Here is a 24,846-nt window from a genome sequence, read left to right as displayed (position 1 = left end):
ATACTTAGATCATAAAACTGAATCTTGCAACAAAAAAACATATATGAACTTTAAACAAAAATCATTGTTTTTACCTATGAACTTTTTGGTTTCACCTATGAACTTTGTTTAAATTGTTTTATTAATCTCGTTCACTTTCTAGTTTCACCTATGAACTTAGGTAAAAATTTTGGAACAACCAAAGTTAATTCAAGAAATAACATTATGAACTTTAAAAAAAATTATTATTTCACCTATGAACTTTGTTAAAACTAATATAATTATCTCAATCATTTTTAGTTTCACCTATGAACTTTGGTAAAATTTTGAAACAACAAAAGTTCATACACAAAAAGAAAGAAATTTAATTACAAAATAACCGAATTTAAGGAATAAATGGAATTAAAATCGAATATAAAGAATAAAGGAAAACAATTTAATTCCAAAAATAACCAAATTTATCTTCCAAAAATAAAACATAATTTGATCCAAAATTGCCCTTCAGTTAATTTCATTTAATTTCTTTTATTTTTCATTTTTGTAACCTCCAATTTGACCATAACCGCTACAAGAAAGATAACCTTTAGAGAATATTATGTTTTGTATTTAAAATTCTTAAAAGCTTCTTTAAAGGCTTTAGAGAAGCTTTTCATTTCCGTCAACAAGCTTCTCTATGTAAGGGTAGGTAATAGTTTTAGGGACGGTTTTCGGAGGGTATGTTTTTGGTAGCTTTTAGAGACACTTTTTAGGGCTTTAGATACACTTCAAAACTTCTCTAAAAGTTAGTTAATTTTTTTATAAAAGCTTCTCTAAATGTATTTATTAGTGACACTTTTCAAGTATTAATGACGGTTTATAAATGTCTCTAAAAGGTGCATTCAGAGAAGGTTTACAAAAAAGCTTCTCTAAAGATATTGACTTTAGTGACATTTTACCTAAACCTTCTCTAAAAGTGTCCTTTAGTTACACTTGCAAACTTTCTCAAAAGATTATATTTAGATACAAATGATCAAAACCTTCTTTAAATCTTATTTCTAGATACACTTTTAAAAGATCAATTTTTTCTCTAAAGGGCATGTTATTATTATTTTTCATCCATATTTAAGATCTATATTTGTATATAATTATATATTATATTAATCAACAAAAACAACATAAAAATCTCAAAGCAATAAATTGATATAAATTAAAATAAAAAAAAATAAGTTCTCAAAACATTCCCCAACATTCAATCAATCTATAAATCCATTTTCTAACATCCTCCCTAAACTCCTCGCAAAACTTGATACTCTATCTATCACCAGTCATCTCTTTTCTAACTTTTTATAGTGTGTCTGAGTAGAACCACGTTTGTTACTTTGCACAGATGACGAAGCCTCGTCTGATTGCAAGGTGTCTGCAAAGGTGTTAGCCATGATGTAATAATTTTATATGAACCGCTAACTATGACAATTTCCCTCTTTATCTACAAGTCAATAGGCCAACAGAACATCTCATTAGCAAAATGAATATTTAAAACCTACATATAATTTCAAGTTTAACATTTTCCTATTTACGCATCATAAAGCAGAAGAATATATTAAACCTGCAGTTATCCTTTTTATACAAAGTCGGCAGACTCCTCAAACAGAACATATGAGCAACAACGCCATCATAATCACACTTGCTTAAAACCTGAAGGAAAACAGTGTTAGAACATTAGTCAAAGTATTAGTCTGTTTCAAACCAAAATCAAACCTAATAAATAGATCGTTACAAGTAAAAAGTGTGTAATGATTTCAACAATCACAGTCCAAGAATACTCAAAAAGCATTGACTAGGACTTACAATTTATGAGTGCTCAAGCCAATGTCTAGGAACAAAGGAGTAAATAAATAAGTAAAACGTCAAATAATATATTCTAGACGAATATCCAAACTAGCCAAATATTGAATACCCAACTAATGTTGAATAATCAGGGTCAAATCCAAAATAGCCAAATATTGAATACCCGACTCTTACCACAGTTAATGCTTACCGGATATGTTGGTGAATTTCATTGAAAACGATATGTGACAGGTATGTTGGTGATTTTAGTGTTATCAAATATATTAGTGTAATTATGATTTACTTTCGTACTTGAATTCATATTACAGCACTGTGTTTTAGCCCTGTTTTACCCCACTTAACCTCAAAATTACTCAGTGACTTCTAAAGATGAACTAAACTAGACTCAATTATCTTTCAGATGGAATTGACCTCATATCTACAGGAGTTCTCTTTGATTTTATATGAATTTTGCAACACAGCAGCTACAGGTTGTCAAGATTCAGTTTGACAGCACTATAAAGTGTACTTTTTACCCATCTTAAAGCTCTAAATAGATCATGACGTATTCATATAAAATAAACTAAACATTCATACCTTTCAAATGCCACTGGACTCACCTTTATACGATTTTTCTATAATTTTATATAATTTTTCGAAAACAGGGTAAAAACATTGACTTTCGAGTTGATGGGTGTGATTTAGGAATAACTCAAATAACTATGAAGCCTCCAGGGAGTAGCATAAATATTGCTCCAATCCTTTATAACGAACTAAAAGAACCTTGAAGACTAAGCAGATTAACTTTATGTTCTAGTTTCTGTTGTCACACTTACAACAGGGTCTTCCTACCTTTTAAGTAAATTTCAACAAAAAAAACAGAAGTGGTTCTATAACTACATGTGATGTGGAACATATATATGTTGCTTCCAATAAATCAACTCAAGGCTATAAAGAAAACAATCAAAATACCAAACAAATTTAGACCTAAATCACCTAATCATAAATCAATTAGGCTTTAAGCAAACAAATTTAGACCTAAAGGCTAAATCACTTAAATCCTAATCAAGACAAATTAAGCAGTAAGCTGTAAGCAGTTGTCGATTACCGTCGAGAGCACTGCCGCCTGCCGGAGGCGGGAGGACTGAGCGATTACCGTCGATGTCGACATTAAAACGAAAGAAAATGTTGCCTGTTGTTGCCAACAATGGAGGTTTAACACCAAGTTCCGTTAACGACATAGGAGATAAAGCTTAAATATATACAACTCGGATGGTGAGGCGACAATGAGAGGATGAGGAGGAGACAGCGAGCGATGGCCAAAGGAGGAGGAGGTGACGATGAGTGATGGCCAGGGAGGAGGCGACGATAAGCAACGACCGGAGGAGCGATGGAAAACTCAGTTTTAGGGCACCGATTCACATTTTACTTTTTCTTTAAAAAAAATTCTACTGATTTTACTTTTTCTTAAAAAAGTTTTTATTCTTTCACATGCCCTTTGTAAAGCGTTACTAAAACTTTTTATTGAATTTTTATTTTCTTTTAAAAAATCTAGTTTTTAGAGATGTTTGTCAAAACGTCACTAAAGTGTTTTGTTTGACCATTTGAGAGGTTTTTTTAAAAACAGTGTCTCTAAAAGTTTAGAGAAGCTTATTGTAGGGTATAATTTGGTTCAAAATCTTTCTCTGAAATTTATAATACTTTTAAATTACGGATTTCATTTTTGTTGATCAATTCCTTCTCTAAAAGGCATCTTTAGATACACTTTTAAATCCGTCTCAAAAAGTTCCTTCTCTAAAACTTATTTTTCTTGTAGTGAACCTTTGATTAAAAAACGAACGACTCAAATGAGTTTGTAAAGGCAATACTGATTAATAGGCTAACAAATGATTTGGCGTCTCTATGTCTATATATATATATATATATATATATATATATATATATGTGTGTGTGTGTATCTATTATCTATATAGGGGTTGGTTCAAATGTTAACCAAGATTATCCTGTTAACTTTGTTAACCGATCTTGATCGTTAATTTGAATAATAACGGTTGTGATTTAATGATATTTAAAAATTAATTATTAAATTAATATTTTCAATTAACATATGTGAACAAAATATCAAAGGGTATTTACGTAAAAAGTAATATATCTTTGATACACGAGTTGTTAGATATATGAACAACTTGTGTATATCTTCAAACCACATCAAACAAAAAAGATTAGACATATGAACAACATGTGAACCGTATGAACATTTTTTGTATATTCAGGAGCCAACTCTGCTGTATGTACATGAACACCTATGAACCAAGGCATCTAGGGCTGTGTGTTTTCATACGTGTTCACATGTTTTCACATGTTCTCTGTGTGTGTGTATATATGTATTCATATGAACATCTAGTCATTTGAATATACATGAACACTTATGAATCACGGCATCTAAGGCTGTGTGATTTTTGATGTGTTCATATGTCAAATGTGAGAGCTGTCGATTAAAATAAATGTCAATTATAAAACATGAACATGTGTGAAACCCCAATGTCAATATTGCATCATGATCAATTGTGATATTTTCAATTTTGTAACTCCCAATTAATTATTTAGGGGTTACATAAAATGACAAATTACTTAAAGACCTTTTCATTTAATATACGAGTTACATTTGAACCAAAGGAAAAGAAGGAATATGATTGGTTGAGCTTGGTTAACATAGTTAACACAAAAAAAAATTGGTTGGTATTTGAACCAAACTCTCTCTCTCTCTCTCTCTCTCTCTCTATATATATATATATATATAGAGAGAGAGAGAGAGAGATTATCAAATAAGAATGCTAATTATTTAAGAAAATAAGACAATGGTCAATCATATGTAGTTTTACATTAATGACCAAAAAAAGGTGTCTAAGCGACTTTGGTCGCGTCATCACATGTGATTTTGCATGTGATGTTAGTATAAAATTATATGTGATTGTTTTCTTATTCTTTTTAATAGGTATTGACTCTCTCTCTCTCTCTCTTTATATATATATATATATATATATATATATATATATATATATATTAGATAGAGAGAATACAAACCAACAAGATGTCACAAACCTTACAAACCAATCTCAATCGTCCATCTAGTCTAATGAATATCTATAGGGTATATTTCAAATACAATCATGTTCATTTGTACAAACAATGCAACCCAATTAATTGAGATATTTATAAAAATGATGAGAGTTCATTTATTATGATTTGAATATTTATGAAAGATGAATAAAAATCATTAATTATCATCAATACTTTATATTATGAAACAATCAAAACTTCTATGAAATCCTATATTCATCAAATTAAATGGACGGTTGAGATTGGGTTGTATTGGTTGTACAAATGTTAATGGTTGTATAATAACCAACCTCTCTCTCTCTCTCTCTCTCTCTCTATATATATATATATATATATATTTGTTTCATAAATATATCAAAACTTTCTTAATATAAAATATTAACCATCTTCTTAAATTTTCAAAGCATAATAAATGAACCTTCATCATTTTCATAAATATCTTAATTGATTGGTTTGTATTTGATTTGTGCTTATATATAAGGATTTAATCATATCCGAACTCCAAACATTGTGATAATCGTGAGAACTTCTATATTAAGTTATATATTGTTTCACATGATTTTTTCTTATCTAAGGCTAACATTAATTTAATGAATTGATGAACATATATTTGTTTCACAAATTATTTGCTTCGTATGTATGCAGTTAACGTCGTAAAAAAAATTACGTGTAACTTTTGTTTAACAAACAGGCCAAAAAGGTTCACATTGTAAAATAAATATATCTTCATCGATATTCTAAATCCTAGTATTAGATGAAAACATTTATATGAAATAATACATGATGCAATAGCTCTCAAGGTTATCACAATTTCATGAATTCTCAAAAGCAGCACCCCCACTCCTATATATATACATGCAAATAGAAAAGTTTAGTTGCAAACCTAACTTCTCTTGAGAACTAAAGGACAACAACAATGCAATATGTTTCCTCATTTGCATTCATTCATCATGAATAATGAACGTGAATTTTTCGTAACATTCAAGATGAATGGTTACCCCATTTCTGATGAATGATACACGATTCATCATGAATGATACACTATTTATGACGAATATCTCGTGAATGTCTAGAACACGTGACACACTCTCATTTGTCCCCCTAAATACAACAGAAGTTAGGTTCCAAAGTGAACATACCCCTATATAGTGAGAAGTTTGAACAAAAATGTTAAATATCATGAGAGGGTAAGAATTGAAAATTCATATGAGAATCATTGAGCAAAATCCATTTGAAGATGTATATGTGAAACCATATGAATAATCTGTAACGTCAATTCACATATGCATATTCAAAATTTTATTTTGAATTTTCTCAGTAATTCATATATAAACTTTCATTTCTTATATTCTTAGAATATATCTGGTCTTTTTATTTGAACTGTCACTATATATTATTCAGTAATATATTTTCCTAATGAAATTTGGCATTTTTTTGCGACTTAAGATCTATAAACAAGAAACATGTGTGGAATAATTAAGAAAAGAGAATTTGTACACGTCTTATATGTAAACTCACTATCAAACTTTACATCATATAAAATGTTAGGAATTATTAAGGGGAAAAGTAAACAAAGTCATGTTATCTTCATGTGGATTGTCGAGGGTATAAATGAAAGAAAGAGAAATAAAGAGAAAAAGTGAATTATGAATTATTTTTTTTTATTAACCTGGATATTCAAATTGCTACGTGAGTCGACTAATTTCAGGACGATCACCTGTTTTGCAGATAGTTCGGAGTTACCGTATTTGAACCTCCGTGGCCACAAGGGGATTTGTATTCCTCCTTGGATTTGAACGTGAAACCTCAAGATACTTTTGACTTTTGAAGTCAAACTCAAACCAATCAGACACCACCCTTGTGGTTGTGAATTATGAATTTGTCGATTTGTTTTGATGTTTTTTTATTATTAGAGTTCTTGTATTATATTATTATGGATTTGGTAATTGTGAAATTTAATTTTCCATGAATATGGTACTTTTACCATAAACTATTAAGGAGTTTGTTAATTCGATTAAATCAAGGGTCATTTTATTATTTTTTTTTTTTCCTTTTCTAATAGAAAAAAGTAGAAAATTATATATGGGGTTAGGTTTAAGAAAAAAATTGCATACAATGAAAAATTGAGGAACACCTGGTAACCGTACATTCAAGACGATATGTACATATGCATCCAAGTAACTTGTAAGCAATTTGTCTTGTATACACATGTACATAACACGCACGCATGTATAAATACCAAGAAACCGCTTCAATTACTTGCATGCACATGTATATACCATCCAGACAAAATTTTCCAGAGTATTCCTTAGTTCTTCATTTTCTTTTTGGGTTTTCTCCTGAACCTCCCCCCTCTCTCTCTCTCTCTCTCTTTATTTATATATACATATATTATGAAATAATCAAAACATCTATAAAATTATATATTTATCAAATTAAATGGACGGTTGAGATTGAGTTGTATTGATTGTACAAATGTAAGGGGTTGTATAATAACTCATCTATATATATATATATATATATATATATATATATATATATTTGTTTTTACTTCAAAATAGAAAGAAAAAAAGGAAAAAGACAAGTAATTCAAATACGATGACTCGGGGCTATCTTCAAAGCAGGTGGTTGCCCTGGGATTAGTCGGCTCGCATAGCTGGTTGGATATCCAGGTCAATCAAAAAATATAAATATAAAAGTAGACTTTTATTTTTGAAAGTGAATACTTATTTGGTAGGAGGTAAACCAACCTCTTATTTGACTCTTATTGTTCTTCAAATCCTCAACAACGACGTTTCTTAAAAGATTAACCTTAAGCAATCATCTCTCTAGATCGATCCTTACCAAATCAATCCTCACCTCTCTCGGTTAGTGTATTTTAATAGGATGTAAATGTGTTAAACACCGTTAATGACATATTTTTGTTTAAATGAATGTTAATCATATAATTTAGATATAAATTTCACAACAATGATAAATACATGTGTGAAATTGTATAAATTTATCTATAAATTCAGCACTATAATTTTTAATGGGTAAAATAGACAATTTAAACAAATTCAGACGTTTATCAGTTTACAAAAATAAACAGTCTTATTGATTCAGAATTCATACTTCAGCATCCCACCTCATATAAATAAGAAGTGAAATAAGATTTCAGACTTCAGCAACTTTTAAAAACAAATGTAACCTTTATGTAAGGTGACATAGATTAAAGTTATGTTGTAACATAAGATTAATACAACTTCTAGTAAACGATTTCAATAGGCTCGAAACCATTCTTAATCGAAGCGATAACCGCATCGATAACCACTTGGGTCTTCCGACTAATGATCGGCCACTTCTTCTCCGGTTTCTTCTTGCCAATGCGAATTCCGTCAACCAATCGAGCAAATTCTTGCACCATCAACGCTTCCTGAGGAAGAACGGTCGGCATCTGGAACTCACTCGGCTCGGGCTCACACCCAAGTGATAATTCTGCCCACTTCGAATTTGCGACGGCATAAAAATGCCCAACTTTTTCCTTAAAGGGGATAACAAAGTCATGAACACGTAGGTTTCCTTTCGTTCCAAGGGCAATTATGTCCATGCACAAATTTGAGAGGAAGGAACAATAAAAGGTTGCTACTTTCCCGTTATCTTCCCATTTTAAAGAAGCACCACATGACAAGATTACCCCCGATTCGTTGTATTCGGGATCGCGAAGTGCAGTCACAGTTTTCGGAAGTTCATAATCATGAGCCCATAGAATGGCTCGTATACTATACCAACCCGCATCCCCAAGAGCTCCAAGGGAATCGAGATTCGGGTTTACACGGACATCGTTCTTTTGGAAGTCACCTTCTCCTACATACGTAAACGTGCTGTGGACCTATCGAAATCAAAATTAGCCATGAATTAGACCGTAAAATAAAGGGTAAATTGCATGCGAAAATAACTTATGTTATAAAGTGTAACATAATCTGACCTTTATTTTGGTATCATATTTTAAACATTTAAGTACATGATTTACATCAGAAAACGCAGAGCATAGTGTTTGAGATATCATATCTAAGATAACAAAATCAATGTTTTGAAAGTACGTTACAAAGAAATAGGAATAGGTTACGTTGCTTTTTCACGTAATTTGCTAAAAAATTATCGTACGGATGAAAGGAAGAACAAAACATACGGATTTAAGCTGCCCGAATCGCTGTTCATCGGAAAGGACCTCTTTCATCTTTGCAGTCCGCGGATGATGCATCCACATGGTACCATCCATGAACTGTACTCCACTTGATTCACATGCTTTCAAAATCGTATCCAATTCGCCGACGTTGAGCGCCAGCGGCTTCTCCAGCAAAACATGCTTCTTTTTCTCGGCCGCCAAAACAGCCCACCGGAGATGGAGGCTTGTCGGTAACGGGATATAAACGGCATCGACATCAGGATCATCCAATACGGCGTCGTAGGAGCCATAAACCTTGGTGGATTCCGGGAAGTGGTTTTCCGATGCAAAAGCAGTTGCCTTATCTAGAGAACGGCTGCCGATGGCGGAGATGGTGGTGTTTGGGGAGAGGAGCATTGCCCTTGATACCTTGCGAGCAATGTTAGCGCAGCCCAGAATTCCAAATCGGATCAGGGTTTCTGCCATTTTTTATGTTGGGGGGTTCTGAGTTAGAGGTCTGGTGCAGGTGAGAAAGTGGATGTGTATATTACTATATATACTCCAAATGGTGATAATTCTTTTTTTTTTTATTAATTAATCTCGATATCCATCCCGTTATGTGAGTCGACTAATTCCAGGGTAACCACCTGCAAAACTGCAAAGTAGGTAGTCCGGAGTCACCGCATTTGAACCTCCGTAGCCACAAGGGGATTTCTGTTTCTTCTTGGATTTGAAGCGGGAATTCCAGACACTTTTGACCTTTGAAGCCAAGTTCAAACCAAACCAATTAAACACTGCCCTTATGGTTATATCTATGTTTATGCATCTCATCAAGTCATCGAATACTTTTTCTCAAAGAATAAGATTTAGTGTATTTCAAATAAAAAGTTAAGGAAATTAAATATAGGGGCTATTTACCCAATTATTTACCTGGTCAAATTCGACACTATCACTTATCTTATTGGATAGGATATTAATCCATAAAAATGACATCTTATGCAATAATTTAGCTGGTAAACGTTGGTCGGGTAAGAGTCATCACTCTCAGTTACCCGGTAAAACACACGGTCCTTGCCATTGCTCTACCAGGTAAGATTCTTAGCCCTTGCCAATTGTCATGTTCATCCAATAAAATAATGTGACTTGGTAAGCGTTTATCGAGTAATGAAGCGTTCGGTAAATAACTCCTTAACCTTGAGTGTTCACACATTGAATCACTATTAGATTAAGATTACCAAATCACTCATGTTATGATCTTCTACATGCTAAGTCTTCCCGTTTCATCATCTGCCATCAGAAAAGCTTCCGTGGCCAATTGGGTCCCAAAAACAAAGAGAAGACGTGTACAAACGATTTCTCTATGAAAAAGACGAATCGGAGTCTGTGTAAGGCATTGTACGTGTCATGGAGTCTTGAGGAAATGCGGATTGGGGAAATTTTTGGAGGGTTGTCACCAAATAAATTACATAATATAAAATAAAAATGAAAATTTGTTCTAAAAATGGGTTTCATTAAAATGATCAACAAATTATCTCATACAATTGTTCTCTACGATTCCTTATCTTTCTTGAAAACAATTAACTACATCTTTGTTCGTGATATTGAAAAACGTTCTTTTTTTTACCACACAAACGATGGAACCAGTAAAAAACTCATCACCAAATTTTAAAGTTGTTCAACAGTCTAACTACTTTCTTTTTGTTATGTAAAACCGCTTTTTTCATATGCTCGATTTGAGATTGAGTCTTGATCACCCTAACCATATATATATATATAAGTCTTTACATTTGTACAATCAATACAACTTAATCTCGACCGTTCATTTAATTTGATGAATATATATGTGATATATAGAAGTTTTGATTGTTTCCTAATATAAAGTATTGATCATAATTAACGAACTTTATTCATCTTCCATAAATATTAAAATTATAATAAATGAACTTTCATCATTTCCATAAACATCTCAATTTATTGGGTTGCATTGGTTGTACAAATGTGATAGGTTGCATTTGAAACGAACTCTCTCTCTCTCTCTCTCTCTCTATATATATATATATATAGGCCTAATTAAATGAGAACTAATTAGTTTGTGGTAACCATGAGTTCCAATCTCAACCGCAAATCAATAGATAAATTAGGAAATTTATAATTTGAATTAAAATTTTAATGCAACGACATTTTAGGTATTTTAAAACTCTTCTTTCTTCGTCCCCTGTTATCCGTCCTCCAGCCATCGTCCTGCGGTGATACCACAGTGGTATCACAATGCATCTTATATGTGTTTGGGTATCACACCGAGGTCGTTTGGGTGGTCGATCGGAGATGTAACACAGTGGTATCAAATGCATCTTATAAGTGCTTGGGTATCACATTGTGTCTTTTGTTTAACAGAGTCAATATTTTTACGTATCATAGTTGTATCACCGGAGGACGGGGGACGAAGAGAGAAGAGAAGACAGATGAGATAAAATATCTAAAATGTCCTTGCATTAAAATTTTAATTCAAAATTATCAAAATTATAAATTTCCTAATTTATCTATTGATTTTGTGGTTAAGATTAGATCTCACGGTAACCACAAACTAGTGAGTTCTCCTTTAAATGAACATATATATATATATATATATATATATATATATATATATATATATATATATATATATATATACAAGGGTTCAAACGAGAACACCTTCATTTTACGAGAACGCGGGAACACCTTTTACCATAAACAATAACATGTGATAATATTATTCTAATACATATGATACACATGTGATATTATATCAGAGACATGGACGACTTTGATGCGATCTAGGTTGTAGGCCAAGTCGCCCTTACACCACTAAATCCCCTAACATGTGATAAATGCGTTATTGATGTGATACTATAATCCATCAAGACCATCACATGTGGTACTAAATCATAGAGCAGACGATCTTTGGTGCGACCTAAGTCGCAAGGGACGACATCCATACACCACCAAGTCTCCTCAAGTGTATTATCACATGTGATAAAGATGTTCTTGCGTTCTCGTAAAATGAAGATGTTCTCGTTTGAATCTCCACCTATTTCTATATGTGTATATATATATATATATATATATATATATATATATATATATATATATATATATATATAGAAGGAAGATGTTGTGTTGATAATGTGATACTATGATATCTCAGTATTGTAATATACATCTTGGAGTGTAATCATGGTTTGGAAGAGGTAAGTGAATATATAAAATTATAGTTGTGAAGAGGTAGGTGAATATAAAAATGACCAAGGCTGTAGGAATATCTTTCAAATAATTAATTTATATAAAAATTAACACAAAACTCTACCTACCTGGCAGTATGTGAGTTTTTAGCTTTCTAATAGGTCAATGGTTTAAACCTCACTAAAGATAAAAAGAATATATAAGTTTATTTGTTCTATTTATCATATATAAATATTATATACTTCAAAGAAAAAGATTTTGAATTAAGGATGCAACACCATTTCAATATTCTAAAATCTTGAAAGTATCATAGGTGTTGCTTTGGTTTCCCCACATCAATGAGAACATGATAATTTGGAGGAGGGAGGTTACTAAAGGGTTGTTTTTTTTTTAATAAAAAAGCTCTTAATGTCCTTTTAAGTCTGAATTAGTCAGACATAAGAGGATTCAGTGTGTTTTTTTTTTTTTTAATTAAGAGCTTAAAAGTTCTTATTAAGTCTGAAAATTTAAGTGGTTGTGAAATCTCTTATTACCTCTTATTTCAAATTGTCGTCTACCTACTCTGATCTCTTTGCGCTCGATTTCTCTAGATCAACTCTTCTGTCTCTATCTCTCATCTCTCAACTTTGTCAACTGTCGATCCATATCAACTCTCGATCTCTCATCTTTAAACTTCAGATTTCAGACGCAAAAAACAAACAGTCTAACTGATTCAGATTTCAGACTTCAGCACCACCTCTTAAAAAACAGAATTGAATTCAGACTTCAGACTTCAGACTTCAGCACATCTTAAAAAACAAACGTCACCTAAGTGAAAAAACTAACTAAAATTCTTTCAAAATTAAAAGGGTTTATGACAAGTTGTAAGGTTGTGGCATTATTAAGTGAAAAAAAGTTTAAACACCTCTTACAAGAATCTTCGTAAGCGCTGAATGGTTTGGTACAGAATGATTAAGAAACTATCATGATATAGTACAAAATAAAATATAATTGTTTATTATTAAATCAGGGCGCTGAATGGTTAAGGGAGATCCATGATATAAAATCATTCAAAGGGTTTTAGAACCATTAAGAGACTAGACTTTTTTTTTTTTGCCAAACAAGATTCATCTTTTAACGATTCAGATGTTGTCTTTTAATGGTACTATTAAGAGGTAAACAAACAACCCCGTACCATAAGTCACGTACCATCAGTACTATTGCCCTTTTGTCGTTATTGTTATCTCGTCAACATTAAAGTTCCGATCACAAAGACAAGAAAAAGACAGTTACGTTTCTTTCATGTGGAGAATTACTAGCTAGTTTCTTTATCAAACAATTTGTAATCAACTTTAGTTTTAGAGAAGCATCGGATGCTATTATTTACATGTGAATGCTGAAAGCATACATTTGTGGTCATAGTAGTTTACAAATCAGATTGTTCAACTCACATTCACATATGCTGTCGTAAATGCACATGTGAATTGACATGAAAAAATTTCAGAAAACTGTTTATGTAATTTATATATATGTGTGCCATTATTAATTCTTGACAACAAACCTGGCACATACCATAGTTAGGGCCGTTTATCAATTTTTTTGGTTAAGTGCTGATTGGGGTAAGAGGCCTGATTGTGGTAAGAAGTCTGACTGGAGTAAGTGCAGATTGGATTTTCTTGTTTACCAAACATTTTGTATTAAGTGCTGATTGAGTAAAAATGACCATTATATTCCTCTTTCTGGAGTAAGTGCTGATTGAAAATTATTGTTTACCATATGTATTGTATTAAGTGATAACATAAAATGTTATTTATCAAATAATTTAAATATAATTTCAAATTCTTTTTGCTTACGAAAATATATTGATACTCAATATATTAACATATTACAGATTTTCATAATTTAGAACAAAATGTCAAATTTTCTAAATCACGTCATTCAAAATATAAAAAAGTTAAATTTGATCTTAATATGCAAACCTATGGCAGCCATACCATTCATACCCATCACTTTTCACCCACCTACAAATATTGTCATATCTCTTCATCCCATCAAATCATTTCACTTTTCTATGCAAATCTCTTAAGAGTGCAATTCCATCACTACCATAACTCAATATCTTGAGCTTCACCCTCCTACAAATATTGTCAGCCTACATAAATAAATTTAATTACTTATTAATTTTTAATTATTGATCATTAAATTTTTAATTATTTATTAGAATATTACAAAAATTAATTAATAAAGCGATTAGTCCCAATAAAACCGAATAAAGCCCATTAAGGCTCATTAAATCGAACAAGGTCAAATAAAACTGAATAAAGTTCATTAAAGCCCGATAAACTCAATATATCCCGGTAAATGGATTAAGACCCAATAAAACCGAACAAAGCTCAGTTAAATGGGTTAAGACCCAATAAAACCGAACATGTATACATACGATACCTACATATAAAATATGTATTATATAACACATAAAAAACAAGAAAAATAAGACAATTCCCTCGCTGATCAGCAAGGGATCAGCGAGGGAATTGGCAAAAATCAGATTCCCTCGCTGATCTGCGAGGGATCAGCGAGGGAATCTGATTTTCACCATTTTTTTTATTTTATAACTACAAATTTAATTACTTATTAATTTTTAATTACTGATTATTAAATTTCCAATTATTAATATTGATTATTTTTGCTATAATTAATTTTTAATTATTGATTATTCTATGTTAAAAAAACAAATTACAACGCTCTTTCCTGAAAATATGTCTCAAACTTGTAACCCTCGTCTCCATGTTCATTAAAGCGTCGATGGTTTCATATGTTTTGGCAATATGAGCTTTTTAATGATTTTATATAATGTTAGATAAATAACGTGTAGTCATTAAGCCGGTTTAGACAAGAACTAAAGTAGAAACACGTGAAAAACACATAAATTACTTAAAATTTCAAATCTTAGATTTGCAAACCGTTAAGGATCATAAAATATAATGTTATTAATGCTCGACAGTGACACTATAGATTTTGATGATTTTTTGCTAAGTAAATGAGGCAACGAAGCATGTATATTTTTTCTGAAATTCAAACAGTGCAACTAAAGTTTAAAACCTAAACAAAATAAAGACCAAATAGATTAATCAAATATGATAAGTAAGCCCAACAAATAGATTAATCAAATAAGATAAGTTTAGTAAGCCCAGCTCAAATACAAATTGATTAATTCATTAGTTGATGACTTAGTTTAGTTGATGATGTTTAGTTTTCAGATGTTGATTAGATGTACTAATACTGATTACTTATTATTGCTTTCATTACTTAGATTTACATAACTCATTCATTATGGAAAAATATTTGAAACGAAAAGCTTCATCATCAACCGGTAATGAAGCTTGTCAAGACAGATTTACGTAATCGAATTGGTGATGATTTTTTGAATTATGCCCTCATTTGTGTCATATAAAAGGAAGCCCTTAGTAATGTTAAAAACGAAGATGTCATCGATCGTTTCCAAAAGACGAAGACACGCCGAGGACAAATTTAGGAGTTGTTTCTCAATTCTATAAAAACCATACTTTTTGTAATTATTTTTGGGTCGATATTGACCGTTTTCAAAAGATGAAGACGCGTCGGGTACAAGTTTAAGAGTTGTTTATCGGTACTATAAAAACCATATTTTTTGTAATTATTTTTAAATATATATTATATTATATAAGTTATATGGTGTCATCATATGAAAAAATTTAAAAAAATAAATAATAATAATAAACTAATAATGTAATTAATAAGACAGAATTTGATAGAGTTAAAACAATTTAGGGTTAAATATTCGAATATCCATTTCATCCATTTAAATTGGTCTTCTATCGATTCTTCTTTTGTGTTTATCTGAATGTCATTACGTTCACAATATTCACATCCGTAATATTACAAACCTGGCTAAAAAACAAAAAATAATATCACATTCAACCCAGATAAACAATTGCGACAACCAGATCCACAATAATGACGGCCAGGTCCCCAATCCGACAGTAAGGTCCGCAATTGTGACGATGCCACTTGCTAACCGATTGGAATTTGATTTTTTTTATCCAGATCCATACTGTTGCAGATATCGATATTACAGACATAATGAAAGGCTAAGAGACCGATTTAAATGAATGGACGGTGTCAAAAACATCACCATGGCTATCAAGAAAGAGAAAAATGACAAGAGTGAGGTTTTATCTTCTGTTTCTTTATTGTGGAGCAGAAAAAAACTCGTTTTCTATTATTTATATGTCAAAAACTTCATTATCAATTTGCAATTTTTATTTATCAATAATTTATTATTTTTATCATTAATTTTATCGTTAATCACCATAACAAAACTGGGTCTTACAGATGTCTGTATGTCGTTTGAGGTTTTAACAGAATGTTTAGCAAGACTTTTAAGTTTACGACACTAAAAATTGTTCGTCTCACATAATAAAAGAGGGTTTATAGTACGCGTAAAGTATTCTAATAGTGTCTTATATTAACTTATGTTTATAGGATAAAAAAAAAATAAAACGTCTTGTCCAAAGGTTTTGCAATAAGTTTATATGACGTTTTTGGATGTCGATAACAAGTTTTTTGGAAACTTTTTTGTTAAATAAAGCGTCGTATTAGCTATTTTATAGAAACGTTTTTTAGAAATGTCTTATAAGCTCGTCTTTTTAAAGGGCCTTGGGTTTATAATACACTTTTTCAAATAGTTTCTTGTAAAATAGTTATTATGACCCTCTACTTTATATCTTGTTGCGACGCTCGAAAACATCCTATAAACTTATTGTAACACAAAATTTCAGATATAGTGCTTTATTTTTTGTCTAACAAAAATTAAGTTCTATAATAGACCCTCTATTAGAAGACTTAGGTGCCGTTTACCAAACGCTTACTCGGGTAAGTGAACACCAAGTCATTTTACCTTAGCGGATGAATATGGTAAGGATCAATAATCTTACCTGGTAAAAGCGAGACAAGAACCAAAATTCTTACCCGGTAAGTGAAGGTGACAACTCTTACCACGGTAAACGCTTACCAGGTAAATTGTTGCATGCGATACTGTTTTGGTGGATTAAATTCTTATCCAGTAAGTAAATGATAGTGTTAAATTTACCTGTAAGCACTTACCGGGTAAGTGTTTGATAAACGGCCACCCTATAAACTCAACTTTATTGTAATGGCTTAATTAAATGTGTTACAATAAGTCATTAGAACGAACTTAAGTGACATAACAAATTTTATTAACGGAGTTAAACAACCTGATAACAATAACATATATAAGACACTTTCAAGAGTGTATTAATACCAATAGAATTTAAGATCTTAATAGATTGTTCAATTTTGTTGATACCATCATCGGCGTATCTTAACGTTGGAAAAAACTTGACGGTGTTCGTGATTACCGGCGGATGCACCGGATTGATCATTACCGACGGAAAAATCCGTCAAAGAAAAAATCCATCATTGAATTCCCTTTGTTTTATACTGGCATGAGAGCACTACGGGACATAACGTTATACGTTACGTCCCATTGGTTACAGTTATTTGTAACATAACAATATAGTTTCTAAAATAACGTCAAAATGATTTGATTCTGGGGGTGTTTGGGATTGCTTATAAAAGCTGTTTTTTAACTTATTTCAGTCTGACACTGATGATAAGCTGTTTTCTGGTGTTTGGATAAGAAAAAAAAACTGCTTATACCGGTGCCAAACCTGTAATAAGTTGTTTTTGATAAGTTAATTTTTCCTGACTTATGAAAAACTGCTTATTACCAGTTTACAATTTTAACCCTGTTTTATTTAACTCCGGTTTAATACCACATACGTCAATAAGCACTTTTACAAAAAAGCATAAGTTGTTTTAAATAAGCAATCCCAAACACCCCCTCTATAATTTTAACTTAAGCGTCTGAATCCATTAAGGTATGATGCTAAAACTGTTTCCGAAACCGAAGTTTTTTTCACCATAAACAGCATAATACAAGACGCCTTATTCCATATACGAACACAACCAAATCACGACCAAACATATGATTTCTAGTAAACAACTTCAATAGGCTCGAAACCGTTATTAATCGAAGCTATAACGGCATCGATGACCACTTGGGTCTTCCGACTAATGATCGACCACTTTTTATCTGGTTTAGCCTCACCACTGCGAATTCCCTCGACCAGTCTAGCAAATTCCTGCACCATCAACGCTTCCTGAGGAAAAATAGTTGGGATCCTGAACTCACTCGGCTCGGGCTCACACCCAAGTGATAATTCTGCCCATTTCGAATTTGCGACCGCATAAAAAGGCCCGACTTTTTCATTAAACGGGATGACAAAGTCGTGAACACGTATGCTTCCCTTCGTTCCAAGGGCAATTATGTCCATGCACAAGTTAGAGAGGAACGAACAATAAAAAGTCGCTACTTTACCGTTATCTTCCCATTTTAAAGAAGCACCACATGACAAGATTACCCCTGATTCGTTATACTCAGGATCGCGAAGTGCAATCACGGTTTTCGGGAGTTCGTAACCATGTGCCCATAAAATGGCTCGTATACTATACCAACCCGTATCCCCAAGAGCTCCAAGGGAATCGAGATTCGGGTTTACACGGACATCGTTCTTTTGGAAGTCACCTTCTCCTACATACGTAAACGTGCTGTGGACCTATCGAAATCAAAATTAGCCATGAATTAGACCGTAAAATAAAGGGTAAATTGCATGCGAAAATAACTTATGTTATAAAGTGTAACATAATCTGACCTTTATTTTGGTATCATATTTTAAACATTTAAGTACATGATTTACATCAGAAAACGCAGAGCATAGTGTTTGAGATATCATATCTAAGATAACAAAATCAATGTTTTGAAAGTACGTTACAAAGAAATAGGAATAGGTTACGTTGCTTTTTCACGTAATTTGCTAAAAAATTATCGTACGGATGAAAGGAAGAACAAAACATACGGATTTAAGCTGCCCGAATCGCTGTTCATCGGAAAGGACCTCTTTCATCTTTGCAGTCCGCGGATGATGCATCCACATGGTACCATCCATGAACTGTACTCCACTTGATTCACATGCTTTCAAAATCGTATCCAATTCGCCGACGTTGAGCGCCAGCGGCTTCTCCAGCAAAACATGCTTCTTTTTCTCGGCCGCCAAAACAGCCCACCGGAGATGGAGGCTTGTTGGTAAGGGAATATAGATGGCATCCACATCAGGATCTTCCAATACGGCGTCGTAGCTGCCGTAAACTTTGGTGGATTCCGGGAAGTGGTTTTCCGATGCAAAAGCAGTTGCCTTATCTAGAGAACGGCTGCCGATGGCGGAGATGGTGGTGTTTGGTGAGAGAAGCATAGCCCTTGATACCTTGCGGGCAATATTAGCGCAACCCAAGATTCCAAATCGGATCCGGGTTTCTGCCATTTTTGATACTGGAGCTTTGAGTGGAATTGCAATAGCAGGTGAGAAGTGGATCTGTTGGTGTGTGTATATGTGTGTATATATATATATATATATATATATATATATATACACTCCATCAGGCACAGAACTACAATGGTGCCACATATTCGTTCGTTGAACGATAAAAAATTTATTTATGAGAGGTATAACCGTATTAATTTGTTGTATGTCATTGTATGTATTATGAAATTATAATGAGAATTTCTTTGGTAGAGTTAGTTTGCAAGGTTTTTTCTTCCACTCGAAACCCGGGTTCAGTGTCATTTTATTAGTCAAGTGTTATCATCATTTCAAAAAAAATTCTTATATTTGTTTCTTATATTCAAATGGTGTCACCGTTTGAATTCTTTTTCTTTATATTTGTTTCTTATAGTTAAATGGTATCATCGTTTGAATAAAAAATTGAGTTTGTGCATGTGAAAAATCGTATGGGAACGAGAGTTAAGACATAAAGTATAAGAGAAGATCTGGAGCCTTGATCACCTTTAATCTTAAACTCACTCATGAATCGCACTTGATACAAGGATTGATCCGATGCATCTTGGTAGATTCCATCCTGATATACATCGAAGGGTGGAAATCTCTTCTTACACTTTTCACCGTAACTCTTCTTCTCACTAAAACTCAATCAAGAACAATCTTTTTATGTTTATGTAATGAACTACTTCTTTGTCAAGAAAAATAGAATTTAACATATTTCAATGAAAAGTCTTTAATTAATAACTACATATACAAAAATACTTTGTTTCAAAGTGAACAAAACTTTACACATCATGTTTTGTCGAAGTCATAAAGATATGATTGTTAATGATTATAAATTGAGCTAATTACATTCTTCATCCTTAACAAAATGATGTATGTTCGAGTCTTTATATACATCTAGATTTATGTTTACATATTTATATGAGAGATCGACGGTTATGTACGGTTAAACGATTGAAACATAATTGTCTAGCAGTTCGGTGGTTATATAATTGTTAACAGATAAGATTGGATAGCATTTACACTGACTTAAGAGCTCTTTGACAAGCACCACACCCAAAAGAGGAACCACGATTGGAAGCGTCAGAAGTTCTGAGTTGAAGGCTCAGAGGCTTTGATCATAAGACTCGGAAACTCTGAGTCCAAATCTTCTGAGTTATATTCAAGCAAAAAATGGCAAGTTTCAGAATCAATTCAAAAAGGTTTCCAATCTTCTGAATCACACCTAAAACTCCCTGAAACTTAAATTTTTTAAGGTTGCGTTTGGTACATGGGATGGGACAGGACGTGACAAAATTCACTATTCCATTTTTTGTGTAACATGGGACAGAACAAGAACTCATTGTCTTACATTTTGCGTGACATGGGGCATGGACAAGAACTAGGACAAAGTGGGACAATATGGGACAAAAGAGGTTTTTTCTTGTTCCACCTATTTGGGACAAGTATGAGACAGATGCTAAAATATTACTAATCTACCCTAGTTTGATAACCTCAATATGGTATTGTTTTAATGGTCATCACCGCTAGTTTAGGCCGCTGTCAGCCTGCCACCACCGGCGGCCACCTCCTCTTCCACTACAACAACATCCTCCAGCGTCTCCACAACCACCGTCTACCATCGTCCATCGCCACCTCTACCATAGTCAACCACCGATTACCACAATCCATTGTTTTAAATTTTCTTTTTGATAAATTTTTAAAAATACTTTAATGTTATTCCAATACACTTTAAAATATCTAATTAGGTCAATCAAATACACTTAAAAAATACGTATTATTGTAGTTTTATAATTGGTTTTCAATCAAATACACTTAAAAAATATGTTTTATTGTAAATTTGTAATTTAATTTTCAATTAAATACATTTAGAAAGCTAGAAATACATTTAAAAGTACATACCAAAAAAAATTGAAAAAAAATCGGGGCGAGTCCCGGGACGGGCCTACAACCTGTCCCAAACCGGTCTCGGGCCACGCCGGGTCTTTTTTTGGATGAAAACCATAATCGGTCCTTAATCAGCGTCTGGTGGTACCAAACCGGTCCCAATCGGTCTCAGGCTGGAGTTCTAAGTCGGTCCCGATTCTAGTCCTCCGCCGGTCCGGGTTGGACCAGGCCCATTTGATCATCTCTACAATAAAACCACCAACAAGAAGACGTTAAAACAAGTGTTTATATATATATATATATATATATATATATATATATATATATTATTATCATTAACTGAATAAAATATAAAAAAAAATTGAGGGGTTCAATCCAAAAGAGACAAAAGCTTAGTACGTGTTATTTACGGAGGTAATTATTATTATTATCTCTATAATTAACCAAACAGTGACGTCGACGGTAGGTTAATTATTCAACCTAAAATATAATTTCCATATATTAATTGGTTTTATATATTTTTGATAGACACCTTAAAATATATAATAAGTAAATGAGTTACTTATGTGGCTTTTGTTTTATAAGAGGTGCTGAAGTTTGAAGTCTGATTTTACTTCTGATTTTTAAGAGGTTGTGTTGAAGTTTGAAATCTGAATCAGTCAGACTGTTTGTTTTTGTAAACTGACAAACGTCTGAAGTCTGAATTATGAATCAATAGTTTGCTTTTGTAACCAACACAACATATCAAGATGTATAATTTCTTATTTCACTTCTGTTTGTGTTCCCAATATTCCTTAATTCTTCCTTCTCCTCCAGATCAAGCTTTCCATCCTCAATCTCTACCCTCATCCCACCACCATCAACCACCGTCCACCACCACTCCTTCTCTAAAATCCAATGTCCAAATCCACCTCTAAAGCGAAGCAAATAACCATCATGATGAAAACTACAATGACGAAAACTACAAGGACGAAAATACCTTGATTCACGAGGATAAAGGTGCACAACTACTGGTTTGCATAGGAACGAAAACACACAGTGGCGAAAACCCACAGGGAAGAAAACCCTCTTGATTTGGATCTGATTTGGGTCGATCTGAAGTCACCAGAGGCAATGGAGTGTGAACTTGTCACACCCCGCTAAAGCGGAAACACGAGGTATGGCAGGTAGAGTCTCATAGCAATAGAGTATAAAGAAACATAACCATACATTTAAAATTTAATTACACCATTAACCAAAGTTTACAATTCCAGAGACAAGTTTGTAAATTAAACACAAAAAGAAATTTAAAGGTGATAGTGGTGACACGGCTTCTTTTAAGTGCCACCTTGAGCCTTTCTTAGCCCTGAAAAGCACGTCAAAACAAGTGTCAACTACAAGAGTTGGTAAGTTCACAGGTTTTTATTTCACAACAAATCTTTAAGCAATAATTAATTCGAGTAAATCTTTTACTTACTCGCAACACTTTCATACGAGGCACAATGTACTCCAAGTAATTTTTACGTGTTGGGCCACTACTAAACCTGCGACAACTACGCCCTTTAATACCKAACTACCTTAGCGGTGGGACTAAACCCCACATGTGTAGAACTCATACCGAACTACCTCAGCGGTGGGACAAAACCCTACATGTGTAGAACTCACACCGGACTACCTCAGCGGTGGGACTAAACCCCACATGTGTAGAACTCATACCGAACTACCTCAGCGGTGGGACTAAACCCCACATGTGTAGAACTCATATCGAACTACCTCAGCGGTGGGACTAAACCCCACATGTGTAGAACTCTTGTTTTAGTTAAATGCACCCCTACTCACCAGCAGAAGGTGGGATTGTCAATCCAAATAGCGTTATCCACTTAAACTATCGGCTCATACGAGTTAATAAGTAGTGTAACCACTGGGACTTTTTAATTAACCCAAACACAACTATTACTAGTGTACAAAGTGTTAGTGCTCGTATTCACAATTTCATTTCAAAACATAATTCATAAAAATCAATTTGTATCCACAATTTAAACACATTGTATATTTCATACAAATCATCAACTACTTTTATACATGTTTTTCCCCCAAAAACGTGAAAATAGTAAAAAGGGGCTGTGAAAACTCACTCTTTTGCAAAGCTCCGCAAATTAAAGATATGATCCAGTCACCACACGAGCTTAACGATTCCATATCAAAGAGGAATATCCAAAACTGTCACTTATGGGTTTAAAACTACTTATGGGGATTAATAAGTCCATAAGTGTCTACTTATATCCAACTTGATTATCTATTGTCCAAATATACATAATGTCCATATGCTCGTTAATATATTAATTTATACCGGAAGTAATGCTATAGTCCAATAAAAAGATCAATATTTACAAAATCTAATAATCCCAAAATCTCATTTTTGGGCAGAAACTAATGATACATAAAATGATCAATTTAAAGAAATTTCTAAAATGAGATAGTTTCCTATCTTTTTATATGGGATATAGCACTGAGTTATGGTCATTGTGACCAAATTTCATACATTTTGGACATGCAATAATGATTCAAATAATTTATGCAATACATCATATCACAACTGATATGGCAGATTACACCACGTTAGTAAAATACTCATTTAAAGAGTTCTACTAAGTGTTCTGCAGAAATTCAAGTTGGATTATAAACTTAACACTTAAATGAAACTTTTAAACTAAGAATCACTCATTTTTGATGAGTTGAGAGGAAGATATGGCACCATAAAGTTACATGCATACATCTGTCATTAGTTGACATATTGCACACTTAACTTAATTAAATTGGTTAATGCCTCAAAACTTCGTAGTTTTGAGTGAAACTGGGTTCATATGAACCGTAACTCATACAAGAACATTTCAGAATAAGAATCATACACTAAGAGCAAGTAAATAAAGAGATATTAGCATACAAAGTAGGAGTTACCTACTGGTGGTTTTACAGTTTGCACACCTAAAGTGTTTTAGGTGTTTAGAGAACAAAACTCCATATTTTCATGTGATTCCACTGGCATGMAGAAGATAATTCATATAGTTAACTCTCAAAGGAAGAATCATCCTTTTTCATCGAGTTTTGGAAGAGATATGGTCATTGGAACATACATATACAAATCTGTCAGATTCGGACAGATTGCATGCTCACTTTGTTTTGAGTAGTTAAAACCTCAAATCACCACATGTTTGAATGAAATCAGTGGCATTTGAAAGGTAACTCATTAAGTTAACTTCCAGAAGA

At 32.8% G+C, this 24,846-nt stretch overlaps 2 protein-coding genes across 2 annotated transcripts; both read right to left on the bottom strand.

The window, feature by feature from the left end:
* Nucleotides 1–7,995: 7,995 nt before the first annotated feature.
* LOC112511488 (uncharacterized oxidoreductase At4g09670-like) lies at nt 7,996–9,553 on the bottom strand. Its single transcript, XM_025117123.1, has 2 exons — nt 9,077–9,553; nt 7,996–8,776 (listed from the first exon to the last, which is right to left on the bottom strand). The coding sequence occupies exons 1-2, from the start codon at nt 9,536–9,538 to the stop codon at nt 8,153–8,155; spliced, it is 1,086 nt and encodes a 361-aa protein (XP_024972891.1). The 5' UTR covers nt 9,539–9,553; the 3' UTR covers nt 7,996–8,152.
* Nucleotides 9,554–18,199: 8,646 nt separating this feature from the next.
* On the bottom strand, nt 18,200–19,726 carry LOC112511477 (uncharacterized oxidoreductase At4g09670-like). Its single transcript, XM_025117111.1, has 2 exons — nt 19,231–19,726; nt 18,200–18,930 (listed from the first exon to the last, which is right to left on the bottom strand). The coding sequence occupies exons 1-2, from the start codon at nt 19,690–19,692 to the stop codon at nt 18,307–18,309; spliced, it is 1,086 nt and encodes a 361-aa protein (XP_024972879.1). The 5' UTR covers nt 19,693–19,726; the 3' UTR covers nt 18,200–18,306.
* Nucleotides 19,727–24,846: the final 5,120 nt, after the last annotated feature.

Source organism: Cynara cardunculus (genome assembly GCF_001531365.2).
Source record: "Cynara cardunculus var. scolymus isolate 2C chromosome LG 4, CcrdV1, whole genome shotgun sequence".
Classification (NCBI taxonomy): domain Eukaryota; kingdom Viridiplantae; phylum Streptophyta; class Magnoliopsida; order Asterales; family Asteraceae; genus Cynara; species Cynara cardunculus.
Note: the sequence above shows the minus strand (reverse complement) of the source record. Positions and strands in the feature narration are given on the sequence as shown.

Excerpts from the sequence above, each read along its gene's own strand:
- LOC112511477 (XM_025117111.1), bottom strand. The coding sequence starts at position 19,692 with ATGGCAGAAACCCGGATCCGATTTGGAATCTTGGGTTGCGCTAATATT. Across the intron at positions 18,931-19,230 it reads GATTCGGGCAGCTTAAATCC|GTCCACAGCACGTTTACGTA; the intron begins GTATGTTTTGTT and ends TGATTTCGATAG.
- LOC112511488 (XM_025117123.1), bottom strand. The coding sequence starts at position 9,538 with ATGGCAGAAACCCTGATCCGATTTGGAATTCTGGGCTGCGCTAACATT. Across the intron at positions 8,777-9,076 it reads GATTCGGGCAGCTTAAATCC|GTCCACAGCACGTTTACGTA; the intron begins GTATGTTTTGTT and ends TGATTTCGATAG.